This window comes from Myotis nattereri (genome assembly GCF_964212035.1).
Source record: "Myotis nattereri genome assembly, chromosome: 8".
NCBI classification, from domain to species: Eukaryota; Metazoa; Chordata; class Mammalia; order Chiroptera; family Vespertilionidae; genus Myotis; species Myotis nattereri.
In genome coordinates this window covers 34,298,647-34,314,257 of record NC_138083.1, presented here as the reverse complement: position 1 = coordinate 34,314,257, position 15,611 = coordinate 34,298,647, and the positions used below count along the sequence as shown (strand labels likewise).

Here is a 15,611-nt window from a genome sequence, read left to right as displayed (position 1 = left end):
AGGCAAAGCGGGTGGGCTCCAGAGAAAAATACATTGTGTTCAGCTGTGTCTTGCTCATCACTGCGATGGGGCTGAGGGGGCGCCACCTTGGAAATACAGAAGCTACGTCTTCTCCAGACATACACGAACTTCAGCTTTCTTTTAACAAAAAATGTTTCAGTGTGAATAGCAAAGCCGAGAGTCCACTGAGGGCCACAGACAAGTAAGCAGGTTCTTACTCTACGTGTCAGAAGCCGTCATGAGGAAAAAAAAACAAGTAATAATGGGAGAGGCACACAGGAGGGAGAGAATTCAGGTTTTAGGAGGGTCAGGAAAAGGTTCCTGTCTCAGAGACATCGACAGAGTGCTAAAGTCAAAATAGAAATCAGCCAAGAAAAAAATGTGTGTGAGAGGGTAGGGTAGGGAGTGGTGATACATGAAGTTGGCAAAGCAATCAGGGGTCAGTCAGTTCAACAACCTCAAAGCTCTGTTATGGGAAACTAAACGTGATCCTGAGAACTGCAGCAAACACGGCCATGTTCTTTGAGCATGACGGTACACAATCAGATTTGTGTTTTAGAAACATGACTCCATGCCACAAGGAGAATGACTGGAGAAGGGCAGGCCAAGTGCAGGGAGACCAGCCAGGCAGCTGTTCTGAGGGTCCAGGCCGGGGCTAGGGCAGTAGTGGAGAAGGAGAGCAAAGGGGAAGATGGGTCCAAGAGATCCTGGTGAGACGGGAGTCAGAGGCGGGGGGACTGACGGCGCCCAAAGGGAGCAGTAATGCTGAGTCCGGCCACATTTGGCTCTGAGAGTTGCCTAAATACACTAGATAGTTTAGAGACTGTAGGTGTTCCTGGGCCTGGATAACAGATGTGATCCTAAAACACAGCATGCAAATCAAACACAGGCACTCCCAGCTACCCTTCCAGTGCAGGAGTGAGGGGGGTGGGGCAGTGTCTGGAACACCAATGGAACCCCTTTAGAAAGCTGCTCCCTGAAACCGAGTCATCTCCTAATTGTGTTGTACATGAATCCATTTTTGCATCAGGTCTTGAGAGTCCTAGAAAGGACCCCTGTCTCTGAAAATAAATTAGTACCCAGCTCTGTGTGAGGGCTACCATAAGCCACAGACAAAGTATGGCTTCAAATAGCAAGGGGAGGGGAGAGGAGAGAGAGGTCACTTGTCCCTTTTAAATAAGCATGCATACATTTTAGAGCAGAAATAAAAAGTGTGCATAAATCCAATGAGCTAGAACCCAACGTGCCAGAGGAATTCTGGCTTGTGGTCAGGCAGTGGTCACCCGAGGATTCCAGGGTGAGCTCTGCACCCTCCTCTGCCATGGACGCCCGGTGGCAGCCCAGGGTCCAGGCACCTGATGGAGCAGTAACTGCCACCAGAAGACGGTTCAACACAGGGAGCCTCCTTGCTCTAGAATACTGGTCAGCAACTGCACAGCTGGAGGTTGGGGGGTGGGACTGACTACAGGGAGCGTTTGGGGAGTGATGAAACCGTCCTGTATATTGTGTGACCACTGCACTGCATGTTAAAACCACAATGAGCCCGGATGGTGTGGCTCAGTTGGTTAGGTGTCATCCTGTGCACTGAAGGGTTGTCTGTTTGAATCCCGGTCAGGGCACATGCCTGGGCTGTGGGCTCTATTCCCAGTATGGGGCGTGCAGGAGACTGCCGATTCATGTTTCTCTCTTACATCAATGTTTCTCTCTCTCTCTTCCCTCTTTCCCTTTCTCTTTCTCTAAAAATCAATTAAAACACACACACACACACACACACACACACACACACACTAGTATATATATATATACCACAAATTACCATTTTATATTCACTAGATATACAAAAAAACTAGTCTGATAATCTAAGTGTTGGTAAGGATGAGGAGCAACCTGAACTCATATGTTCCTGGTAGAAGTTTCAACTCACAGGGCCACTTTAGAAAACAACTTGTCCTCATCTAGTAAAGTTGAAGCTGCACATATTCTAGGACCTAGCAGTGTCAGATAAGAAATTCTTGTATGTACCTGTTCTCCTGGAGCCAAGTACAAGAACGTTTATAGCAGAAAATGGAAACAACCCACTCTCTCAGAAGAATGGACTACCATGCAACTCTCAGAACAGTAATATTGAATGAATGAATCACAGCTATAGGCATCAATGTGGATAAATCTCACTATCATAACATTGAGTGAATAAAAGCAAATTGCAGCAGTGAGAATCCATTTATATAAAAGTCAAAAACAATGTGAAACTAAAACTATCTTTTATTTAGAGATATATACATATATGGGAAACTATAAAGGAAATTAACCAACAAATCCAAGATAATGATTACCTGGTGGGTGTGAGGGGACACCAAGATTTCATAAAGATATGGTGGTTGTCCTATTTCTTACACTGGGTCGATGGAGGGTAGTATGGTGTTAGTTTTAATGCTGCTTTTTATACCTTGCACATATGCAATAATTATTCTTACTATGAATTCAATATTTAAATTTTCTAAATTTGAAAACCTTCTTCCTCTTCATTCAATACAATTCGACAAATGTTTATTGGGCACTGGATATCATGGAGCTACTGGGAACGCAAAACCAAAAGAAACATCATCCCTTATGTCATTTTTTTGATAAAAACAAAAGATCTGAAAGAAAAAGGAGGCCCAAGAGGAGTCTACTACCTTGATTTTGGCGCCCAGCATCTCGGCAGCATCCCTCTCCCGCCTCAGGTCCTCCATCTTCTTCTCCTTCTCTTTCAGCAGCTTCATCTTCTCCTCTGCAACCAAGCTGTGGTCCTCTACAATGGCCCGCTTCTCAATTTCCAGCTTTTCTTGCTGTTCCCGCCAGTAATCATCCTTATCATCCCCTTCCTCCTCACCCTCTTCTCCCTCGTCCTCCTCGTCCTCCCCACCCCCACCACTGCCACCGCCTTCCCTCCGCTTCTCTCGCCTCTTTTTCCTGCCAATGGACCGTTTTTCTAGCTGGGCCTTGAGCCGAGCAATCTCTTCCTGGAATTCTCGAAGGAGGGCATCCTTAGGGTCCTCATTGACCCTTGGCTTGTTCTTAATGTTTTTGGCACGGTTGGCATATCTCAGAGTGGTCAGAGTTTCTTCTACATTGTAAGAGGCAGGCCCCACATTGGCCACCATCACAGTTTTAGCGTTGCCACCAAGAGAATCTTGGAGGAGCCGGGTAAGCTTTGAGTCCCGATATGGAATGTGAGTGCTTTTGCCATCCACCAGGGCAGAGATGACATTACCCAAGGCTGAAAGGGACAGGTTGATCTTGGTCGCTTCCTTCAGTCTTTCCCCTTGTGCACCGGTCTTGGCTTGCCGTTCACTGCCAGCAAGATCGACAAGGTTCAATTTCCCTACACGAATGTGGTTTTCTCCATCAAGGCCCACCTCACTGCACTCGATGGTGATGACAAAAATTGCATGAGAACGCGAACTGTGCTCATTCATGTTAGTAGCACCAACAGAACGGTTCTGGTTCCCCACATTCATCACGTGCTCTATTTCCTTCACGCTCTTGGTGACGAAGGAAGACAGGTCTTTCACGTACACTCCGGTGTCAGGCCTCTCTTTGAGCTCAAGCCTTTTGGTCTGATCCTTTGAGAGCAAATCTCGGATCTCCTCCTGGTAGATCTCTAAGTAAGAAGCCCTGACCAGGTACTGTTGATTCTGGGATCGAGAGATATGGGTGAAGATGTGATCAAACGAGTTAGGGATGACCCCTCTTTTTTCAGGGTCACCACGGACTCCTTCCATGGTGTAGGTTTTCCCAGTCCCCGTTTGTCCATAGGCAAAAATCGTCCCATTGAAACCCTGCAGAACGGAGTCCACAAGCGGTCGGAACGTCTCATCATAGAGTTCAAACTGCTTGGCATTCCAGTCATACACTGCATCAAAGGTGAAGGTCTTGGGCATTTCATGGGCCACTCCTCTGGGGTTCTTCACAGACACCTGCCCCAGCTTCACATCCACATCTACCACCTTGTCATACGAAGCGGCCTTTTCCTTGCCATTCATGGGCCGGCAGCGAACCACCACCCTGACTGACTCTGAGCTTTTCAACTTGGACATGATGAATTCTGACCAGGTCAACCCTGAAGGCTATGATGTCTCAGGATGCTAAGGTCCTAGAAAAAAAGCAAAAGTAAGTAAGGACAGTACAGCTGTCACTGAAGGCTGCTCAACAGCAACTGACACACCCACGTCACTTTCATCTTGCTAACCTTCTGATAGCTGCATCTCTTTTATTTTAATTTATTTTTAACTTTTCAATACTAAAAGTAAACCGGCTAGGGCAGACAGCTACATTTAATAACTTTATTACACTGTATATTTTCTCACAGGACCTTAACCAGCTTCAGTGGGAAAAATAAAAACTCTATCCACCAATAGTGTTAACTGGCTTGCCCTCCCTGCAACCAATGTTTTATCTTATGTTACAGGTTGAGGCAGCTGGAAACCTTCTAAAAACCTGAGTAATCTTACATCCTGTTGAACTACTACAACCTCTGCATAGAGTAATTTGGAACTATCTATCAAAATTTTAAATGCACATACCTTTGAGCTAGCAGTTGTATTTCTAAGAGTTTATCTTACAGATACAAAGGTATCTGTTGTGGCAGCAATAGACTGAACAACCTCAATTCCCATCAAGAGGGGGCTAATTAAATAAATTACATATATTTCACATATGTAGTGGAATCCTATGTAGTTACTAAAAAGAATGTGCTCATCTAAATGGAGTCCTACACCAAGATATGCTGTTAAGTGAAAAAGGTAGCTGAGGCCCTAGCCCATTTGGCTCAGTGGATAGAGCGCTGGCCTACGGTCTGAAAGATTCCAGTCAGGGGCAAATGCCCAAGTTGTGGACTCAATCCCCAAAAGGGGGCATGCAGGAGGCAGGCAATCAATGATTCTCTCTCATCATTGATGTTTCTCTCTCTCTTTCCCTCTCCCTCCCTCTCTGAAACCAATAAAACATATTTTAAAAAAATAGGTAACTCACATAGTTCTTGATTCAAAAGGTCCTTTGGTGACAGTTCCCTCTACATCACCTGTTCTCCAGCCACCTACTTCCCTTCCCACAAGGCAAGTGTTATTAAATTTTAATCTTTCTGAACTAGCTAATGTATAACAAGCAAGTATCTATAATAATAAAAGCGTAATATGCTAATTAGACCGGACAGCCAAACCACCTTCCGGATGAAGCTGGGGCTGTGAGGGCCGAGGCAAGCTGCTGCAGCTGCAAGGACCAAGCCCTTGCATGAATTTCGTGCATCGGGCCTCTAATGTATTAATATATACTTACCCTCTCCCTTTGTACACAAGCATAGTATGTTACACACAGTAAAACACAGTGTCCTGCATCATCTTTTTCTCACTAAACCATGTATCTTGGAATGTGTATTCAGGAAATATAGAGATGTCTCATTCTATATGAAAGCAGCTACATATCCCACTGTATGGCAGCATCATACTTTATTTAATCACTACCCTAGCACTTAAGCTGTATCTGATTTTTACTATGAGAAACCTAGGACCACATCCTTTCATGTGTGGGAAAGTATACCTGCAAGGATAAATTTCTAGAAGTGCAATTCCTGGATCACAGGACATACACATTTGTAATTTCAATAGATACTTAGAGCAGTGATAACAATACACTTTTTATCTGTGAGCATGACCTATTCTCTGCCAACAAAAGGGCTGGAGAATGTGAAGCAGTGACGGGCCACTCTAGGCATATATGCTGAAGCTTAATAAATATAGAAAGTCAATATGTCTCCCATTGGTCTTTCATTAAAAAAAATAATTCTGCCCTAGCTGGTTTGGCTCAATGGATAGAGCACTGGCCTGTGGACTGAAAGGTCCCAGGTTCGATTCCGGTCAAGGGCATGTACCTTGGTTGCAGGGTCGATGCCCGGACCTGGTTGGGGCCCATGCAAGAGGAAACCAATCAATGTCTATCTGTCTGTCTATCTGTCTCTCTCTCTCCCCCTCCCTTCCACTCTCTCTAAAAATCAATAAAAAAATATCCTCAGGTGAAGATTAACAAAAAACAACAAAAAAACCTATTCTGCTGCTAAGCATATGAAAACATAAAAAGTTATTCCTGTACTTCTTCTAGTTGCTACATGTAATAAAATTATGCTGTCTAGCATGAAGAACAGGAAGGCTTCTTACCCTCTCTGAACCCCTTTGCTATAAAATCTGTACAACAGGAATCATTGTTCTTCCTTTAAATGATTGTGAGACTGCCCTAGCTCAGTGGTCGGCAAACTGCGGCCCCCTGAGTGTGGCTCTTCCACAAAATACCACGTGTGGGTGCGCATGTACAGTGCAATTGAAACTTCATGGCCACACTCAAGGGGCCAAAGAGCCGCATGTGGCTCGCGAGCCGCAGTTTGCCAACCACTGCCCTAGCTAGTTTGGCTCAGTGGATAAAGCATCGACCTGTGGACTGAAGGGTTAAAGGCATGAACCTTGGTTTCAGGCTCGGTCCCTGGGCATGTACGAAGGCAACCAATTGGCGTGTCTCTCTTAAGTCGATGTTTCTCTCTCTGTCTCTCTCCCTTCTACTCTCTCTAAAATAAATAAATAAGTAAGTAAATAAATAAATAATTGTGAGCCTAATAGGCACTTAGAAAGACAGAAATGCTTTATGAACCAACATAAAGCTGGATTAAAAAATAATTAATACAGATTCATCCAAATGACCCATCAAAGGGTCATTCCAGAGATTACCAGTCAGCCCTAATTTTAGGCATTAAACATCACTAGACTAACATTTTCTCCTCTTCCACTGGGAGTCATCATCCTAAAAAAATAAATTAGATTAAACTGAGATCCAAATATCTAACCAATGTTCAATTAGAAGTAAATCTCAAGCCATTTTTTTTGTTTTTTTGTTAATCCTCACCAGAGAATATTTTTTCTAATTTTTTTTTGTTAGAGAGAGTGGAAGGGAAGGAAGGAGGGGGGAGAGAGAGAAATATTGATGTGAGAGAGACACATAAATTGGCTGCCTCTCACACGTGCCCTGACTAGGGCCAGGGATACAACCTGCAAGCCTGGTATGTGCCCTTGACTGGGAATCAAACCCTCAACCCTTTGGTGCATAGGCAGACATGAAGCTCTAACCACTGAGACACACCAGGCAGGGCAAGCCATCCCCTCTTTTTTTAATCCTCATCCCAAAACATGTGTTGGGGGGGGGGGGGGAGAAACATCAATGATTGGTTGCCTTCTGTATGTGCCCCAACCACCTACAACCCAGGTAAGTGCCCTGACCAATAAGCGAACCAGCAAGATTTTGGTGCACAGGGCGACACTCATCAAATGAGCCACTCCAACTGAGCAAATCCCAAGCCGTTTAAAGAAAACTATGTAATAGCAGCACAATTTACCATAACTAAGATCTGGAAACAGCCCAAGTGCCAAGTAGATGAGTGGATAAAAAAGCTGTGGTACGTTTACACCATGGGATACTATGCAGCAGTAAAAAAGAAGTCTCTCTTACTATTAGAGACAGCATGGAGGGACCTGGAGAGTGTCGTGCTAAGTGAAATAAGTCAGTCAGAGAAAAACAAGTATCACATGATCTCACTCATAAGTGGAATCTAGGTAACAAGATATACTGATGAATGGAGTGGATCCAGAGACATGGAAGCATGGAACAGGGTGCAGAATCTCGGAGGGAAGGCGAGGGAGGGTGGGTGGGTGGAAGGTAACCAACCAAAAAAACCTTGTATGCAAATATGCATAACCCATGGACACAGGCAATAGGGTGGTAAAAGCCTGGGGCAGGGCGGGCGGGGCTGGGGGGGGGGGAGAACATATGTAATACTTTCAACAATAAAGAATTAGAAAAAAGAAAATAAAGCACATTGAAAAATATTACAAAAAAAGAAAGAAAACTATGTAAAAGGCAGCCCTTTCATCCATCATCTTCTAGATGCTATTAAAATTTTGCCAGATGAGAAGGAACCAGATGTTAGAATGGCCAGTCTGTTTATTGTGTCTCCTTTTCTTTTCCAGGGAATGGCCCCCAGATTACAGCTATGGCTGATCCCTTGCCTGTCTCTCCCTCCATTTTAACAAAATGTCTAGGTGCCAAGCTCAAACCCCAGGCCCTGAAGCCTCCTTTGGGGAGGTCTCTGCTGCAGTGCATGGGACAGTTAGATAGACAGGATCCAGACTTGGAGTAAGAGACATGTAACGGGGTGGATGGGGAATGGTCCGTGAAGATGACCCATTCTTCTGCATTATACACCTCTGAAGAGGCAGGGCTGTCCAGCTTTTACCTATCAAAACAATGTATCCCCAAGCCTGTTAAAAAAAAGAGAGAGAGAAAAAAAAAGCCTGCAGCAGGCTGACTGATGTTCAGCTGCTTCATACATTTTTGAGCTCTCCAAAACAATAAAAACAAAGGCATGATAATGACCTACAATAATCTTAAAAATCTCTTAAAAAGAAGGAACTCCCAAAGCCCCAGTCCCCTTAATTAAATCTCAACTCAAACACAGAACACCATTTCTTCTCTGAGCTCACTGAGCTCAACTGAACTAGTCATGTTTTATTGATGTATTATTTCAGGAAGATGGACTAATCTAATTTCCTGTCACTAGGGCTTAAAATCTTGCTCTGGATCCAACTCAAAAAAGAGGGTTTTCTTGGAAGAATGCCCTGATACTCTTTCTTTACTTTATTACCTTCCTTATTCTTCTTCTAGCCACTCTAATTACAGTGATAAATCTTTAAAGAAACTCACAGAATTGCCAGGAAAGACGAAATCACAGGTCAGCAACTCATCACCTTCATCCTAAATACTTTTTCTGCTAGAACTTGTCAATCTGATGTTAACAAGTACCGCTGTAAATGGCTACTGCACATGAAAAATTGCTAACTTCATCTCTTTTGTCCTCAGAGGAAATCAGTTACACATTTCTCAGGGCAGCCACATTCTTTCAGACAATTCTCCAACTCTTTTCTGCTTAGATTCACACACCCTCACCTTTGCTAGTTCTCATGGAGTCTTACCTCAAATTCTAGAACTAGGCGTGGATTGATGTCTCAAAACTATTGGCTTCCTATAGATATTCCAGGCTAGAGTCAAAAACTGGTCACATTCTACCCGAAGCATTTTATTTGGGGCACCTCTAATTAAAATAGAGAAAAGAAAAGAAAAAAGCCTTCAGCAATTCCACTTTTACAGATGTGTTTGTCTTGATGAAATCCTTTGCAAAGGTGCATAAGGATGCTTTCTGAAGCACTGTTAAAATAGTAGAAAAATGGGAAGCAACCTAAACATCCATTATAGGGGAATAAAAAATAAAACATGGTATATTCATATTATAGGCAGAATACTTACTATTCAGTAGTTAAAAGAAATAAATTAAGAGCAGGGGTCATCAAACTACGACTCACAGGCCAAATCTGGCCCACAGCCTGTTATGTAAAGAAAGTTTTACTGTAACACAGCCATAACCCTTTATTTACATATTATCTATGGCTGCATTAGCTATAAAATAGAACAACTGCGTAGTTGCAGCAGAGACAGTATGGCCCACAAAACCTAAAATATTTACTACCTGATCTTTTATAGAAAGTCTGCCAACACTGAATTAGAGAGATGGCAGGGTGGGGCAAACGTAGGTTTACAATAGTGAGTATGCAAAACACTGTTTATTTTTCTTTCTTTTATTAAAAATATATATTTTTATTGATTTCAGAGAGGAAAGGAGAGGGAGAGATAGAAACATCAATGATGAGAGAGAATCACTGATCGGCTGCCTCCTGCACACCCCTACTGGAGATCAAGGCTGTAACCCGGGCATATGCTTGACTGGAATTAAACCCGGGATCCTTCAGTCCACAGGCCAATGCTCTATCCACTGAGCCAAACCAGCTAGGGCTGTTTATTCTTAAATTATTTATTAATTGTATTATTTTTCATTTGAACAACTGCAAACCTACTTTTGCCATACCCTGTATATATTTACTTCTATCTACACTAATAAAAGACAAATATGCTAATTGACGGCACCTTCGCTATGCCCAAGCCACGCCCACCAGCCAATGAGAGCGACTATATGCAAATTAACCCAACCAAGATGGCGGTTGGCAGCCACGGAGCTGGAGCAAGCAGGAGGCTTGGTTGCCCAGGAGATGGAGGAAGCCAAGCTTCACGCCAGACCTGAGGCGGCTGAGGCCTCCGCTCATGGCAACAAAGTTTCAATTATAGAAGCTAAATATATCCCAGATACCTGCTTCCAGCCAGCCTCCACTGGGAGCTTGGGTGGCTGGGGGCTATGGCCAGCCTGCAAACAGCCATCAGCCCCTCCCCCAGGCTGGCCACACCCTCATGGGGTGAGGGTCCCCACTGGGGGCTTAGCCAGCCTGAAAACGGCCCTCAGCCCTTCACCCAGACTGGCCAGGCACCCCAGCAGGACCCCCCCACCCTGAAGGGACTGTGGCTAGCCTGCAAACGGCCCCCAGCCCCTCACCCAGGATGGCCAGGCACCCCAGTGGGGATCCCCACCCTGAAGAGGCTGTGGCCAGCCTGCAAACAGCCATCAGCCCCTCACCCAGGCTGGCCAGGCACTCCTATATAATAAAAGGGTAATATGCAAATTGAGCCTAACAGCAGAACGACTGGGAATGACTGGTCACTATGACACACACTGACCACCAGGGGGCAGATGTCAATGAAGGAGCTGCCCCCTGGTGGTCAGTGTGCTCCCACAGGAGAAGCTCTGCTAAGCCACAAGCCAGGGTGGCCAGGCACCCAAGCGGGACCCCCACCCTGATCCGGGACACCCTTCAGGGCAAACCAGCTGGCCCCTACCCGTGCACCAGGCCTCTATCCTATATAGTAAAAGGGTAATATGCAAACTGACCCTAACAGCAGAAGAACTGGGAATGACTGGTCACTATGATACACACTGACCACCAGTGGGCAGACGCTCAATGCAGGAGCTGCCCCCTGGTGGTCAGGGCGCTCTCACATGGGAGGAGCTCTGCTCAGCCACAAGCCAGGCTAATGGCTGCCAGTATAGTGGTGGTGGTGGGGGCCTCTCCCGCCTCCTCAGCAGTGCTAAGGATGTCCAACTGCAGCTTAGGCCTGCTCACAGCTGGCAAGTGGACATCCCCCGAGGGCTCCTGGGCTGCCAGAGGGATGTCTGACTGCCAGCTTAGGCCCGATCCCCCAGGGAGCAGGCCTAAGCCAGCAGGTGGCCATCCCCTGAGGGTTTCCAGACTGCGAGAGGGCACAGGCCGGGCTGAGGAACAACCCCCCGAGTGCACAAATTTTTGTGCACCGGGCCTCTAGTATATATATATAAAAGGCTAATATACTAAGTGTTCGACCGTCTGCTATGATGCACACTGACCACCAGGGGGCAGATGCTCAACGCAGGAGCTTCTGTGATGTGCACAGAGAAACGGAACTGTGGACCTGGTGCCCACAAAGCAACACTCGGCTTCCCCCAAGTGGGACAGAGGCCCCGCCACCACCCCGGAGTGACAGCCCACCAAATCACAGCCGACACTGCCGAGACCCCATGGTGCAAAATGCAGCCCACAATCCAGCCCAGCCCTGAAACAGTGGCTGTGGGTACCAGGTAATGATGTCACGTAATAATGTCCGGCTTCCTCTCCCTAGTGACGACTAGCCTCCTTGCAGTTTCTTCAGCCCAGGACCATGACTTGCTTTATAGCCAGGTGCAAACATTTCACACTTTAACAAGATGTCTGTGAAGTGTTTTCCCATGCTTCATCTCATTTGATCCTCACAGAAGTCCTGGAGTAGGTAGATAGGAGACTTGGTGGAATCCTATTTTCTTTTCATTAGCCGGAAAACAAAGATTTAGAAAGCTTAGAAACTTGACCCAACTGAAAAGAAGTAAGAAATGGTGGACCTTGAAAATGACTTCAGGTTTTCTCACTGCGCAGAACATAGTCAAACACTGCTGTAGTTAAATATTTTACCCTTTGTTCTCCCTGCGTGATCTACAATAATAATCTGCTTCATGTTGATATTTACTGCTGTGTTGCTGACAATTACCTGAAAGAGAAGTTGGGGTGCTTCACTGGGCTGGAAGAAGTTTAGCTAAATCAGAAAGCAGGTCTAATTAAGCAAGTTTACTCTATATCAGTGATGGCGAACCTTTTGAGCTTGGCGTGTCAGCATTTTGAAAAACCCTAAATTAACTCTGTGTCACATATAAAAATTTTTTGATATTTGCAACCATAGTAAAACAAAGATTTATATTTTTGATATTTATTTTATATATTTAAATGTCATTTAACAAAGAAAAATCAACCAAAAAATGAGTTCGCATGTCACCTCTGACACGCATGGCATTGATTCACCATCACTGTTCTATATATATAAAAGGCTAAGTTGACTCGTACATGCGCGATACATATAAAGCTCTCGCTGGTGCCAATCCCATGTGTGTGTTTCGATCTGTCATTGTCGCTCATGAATTTGGTTGACACTTCTATTATAGAGAAAGGGCGAATACCGATATTAAAATATTTCTTCTAATTAATTTCCTTTCAATGTGCATGAATTTGTGCACCAGGCCTCTAGTGGATAAATGAACGAGTAAAAAAAAGCAAGCTATCCTATATAATAAAAGCCTAATATGCTACATGTCCAGTCATCCGGTGTCCTGACGACTGTTCAACCAATCAAAGCATATTATTCTAATGATATGCTAAGGCCGCTCAACTGCTCGCTATGATGTGCACTGACCACCAGGGGGCAGATAGTCGACTGGTCAACCAGTCACTATGACATGCACTGACCACCAGGGGGCAGACACTACAACCAGTAGGTTAGCTTACTGCTGGAGTCCAGCTGATTGGGACTGAGCAAGATGGGCTAGACATGCCCTGGAGCCCTCCCGCGGCCCCTCTCCAACCCTGATCGTGCACCGGTGGGGTCTTTTGGCCTGGCCTACACCCTCTCGCGATCTGGGACCCCTCAGGTGATGTCAGAGAGCCGTTTTCGGCCTAATCCCGCAGGGGGGGCACCAGTCACAGGGCTCACGCTGCTGTATTGGTGCGGGCGGCAGGCACAGTGGGGCTGGTATGAGCAGGAGCGGCAGGTAGGAGCTGCAGGTAGCATTAGACTGCGGGTTTCAGCCCAATCCCCGCAGGTAGGCCACCCCGAGGGAACCCACCAGTACACAAATTTGTACACTGGGCCTCTAGTTGAGAAATAATTATGATTAAGAACATAAAACACAACAAAAACAAAAAGAAAAACATAAAAAATTATGGTGCTCAAGTCCATATAAGAAAAAAATAGAATAGAAGGATATATAATGATTTATTATATTGGGCAGGATGAAGTGTGGAGAATGGGACTAGAAATGAGAAGGATATTTCCATTTTATGAATAATATCTTATCATTTCTCTTTCAAGAGAATAAAAAGGGGAAATGAGGCTGCAAGTAAATAAAAGAAAATGTTAACTGTCAATTCTGGCTGTTTCCTATTTATTCTCTGAATGTTTAAAATTTCTCAAAATAGCCAGGCTGGTGTTGCTCAGTGGTTAAGCATCAACCCATGAACCAAGAGGTCAAGGTTCTATTTCCCATCAGGGCACATGCCTGGGTTGTGGGCTCAATCCCTAGTAGGGGGCTTGCAGAAGGCAGCTGATCAATGATTCTCTCTCATCATTGATACTTCTCTATCTCCCTTGCTCTCTATGAAATCAATAAAAAAATACATATATATATATTTTTTTTAAAGAATAAATTTTCCAAAAAAAAAAAAAATCCCACTCATTTTACTTTTTGTTTAATTTTCACCCGAGGATATGTTTTTATTGGTTTTTAAAGAGAGGGAGGGGGAGAGAGAGAGAGAAAGGAAGGAAGGAAGAAGAAAGAAAGAAAGAAAGAAAGAAAGAAAGAAAGAAAGAAAGAAAGAAAGAAAGAAAGAAAGAAAGATAGATCCATGTGAGAGAAACATTAATGATTGCTTACCCTATGTGCCCCAACCGGGATGGAACCCGCAACCTGGGTATGCGCCCTAACCAGGTATCAAACCCACAACTTTTTGGTGTATGGGAAAATGCTCCAACCAAGTGAGCCATCCAACCATGGCTTATATTTAAAAAAAAACAAACACAAAAACTGGCTCCTGTGGCTCAGATGCTTGGAGCATTGTCCCATATACCAAAAGGTGGCGGGTTCCACTCCTGGCAAGGGCACATACCCAGGTTGCAAGTTTGAGCCATCAGGGTGTGTGTGGGAGGCAACCGATCGATGTTTCTCTCTCCCATCAATGTTTCTCTCTCTCCCTCTCCCCCTCCCTGACTTTCTCTCTCTAAAAAACAAAACAAACTAAACAAACCCTCCACTGAAGAGTCCCAGGTTCGATTCCGGTCAAGGGCACATGCCTGGGTTGCAGGCTTAATCCCTGGTGGAGGGCGTGCAGGAGGCTGCCGATCAATGATTCTCTCTAATCATTGATGCTTCTATCTCCCTCTCCCTTTCTCTCTGAAATCAATAATATGTATATACTGAAAAAAATATATATATAATAAAAATACGACACCAAAACATCAATAGTAGTCCACTTTGGATGATGGGTCTATAGGTGATTTCCCCTGCTCTTCAACATTTCTGTATTTTCTAAATATTCTTTAATGAGCATGTGGTATCATCAAATGGGAAAAAATAAAGGTCTGGCAATTCACCAGAAACAACCCTGCAAGGAGGAGCAATCTGTGGGCACACAGAGTGCGTACTAATGCATCTTTAATCAATGCATTCCAATGCACTGTCCTCTAAGATCAGACCAGGCAACCGCCTGCCAACACCCTGGCTTGGAGTTTAAGGACTCAGAGTGTCTAAAAGGCAGCCCAAACCATAGATCACATGGGCAATCAAAAAAAAAAAACTGCAACACTGGGGCAAGAAGATAAAAGCAACTCCCAGTCCACACCAACGCCCTGTGCAGGTTCCTCCTAAGGAAAACAGCTGTTTCTACTCTCTACCCACCTCATCACCAGCAACACTTCTCTCTTCACAGGGTTGCTAATTGTTTTGAAGTATCAGGACTCCTTGTTTGCAACCCATGAACCACACCATGACAGTAAGTCAACTCTGGGTCCCTGTGTCCCAAGATGGCCAGTTATCACAATGGGAGTTAACACAATTTTCAAAACAAGATTATTCATCTCTAGTTAAAAAATAACATCACTGCCCTGTAGAACCTTAAAAGGATTTAAGATTTGTGTTGAGGGAATAGTTCTATATGTGCATGAAATACATCTATCTGGAGGGATATACAAGAGCCAGATAACAACAATGGTGGCCTGTAGGGAGAAGAGCTGGGTGGCTGAGGGTCAAGAGTTATAGAGACTTTTCTTGTATACTCTTTGTACCTTCTTGAGTTTTGAATCATGACTATATTACCTAGTCAGTCAAATAAAATTAGAAGAAAGTGGTGGAAGTTTTATGAAATTATAAACTAACTAGTGACCCGGTGCACGGATTGAAAGGAAATTAATTAGAAGGTGGCCAGAGGGGAGAACTGGGCACGATGGGCCAGACACGCCCTGCAGCTAACCTCCCGGGGCCCCAC

At 44.6% G+C, this 15,611-nt stretch overlaps 1 protein-coding gene across 1 annotated transcript in view; it reads right to left on the bottom strand.

Annotated features, from left to right (window-relative positions):
• KIF3B (kinesin family member 3B) overlaps positions 1-15,611 on the bottom strand; it is a 47,087-nt gene that overhangs the window by 13,542 nt on the left and 17,934 nt on the right. Inside the window, exon 2 of the mRNA XM_081097573.1 lies at positions 2,676-4,135. Coding sequence (XP_080953699.1) covers positions 2,676-4,079 — 1,404 coding nt within the window. The 5' untranslated portion in view covers positions 4,080-4,135. The remainder of the gene's footprint in view (positions 1-2,675; positions 4,136-15,611) is intronic.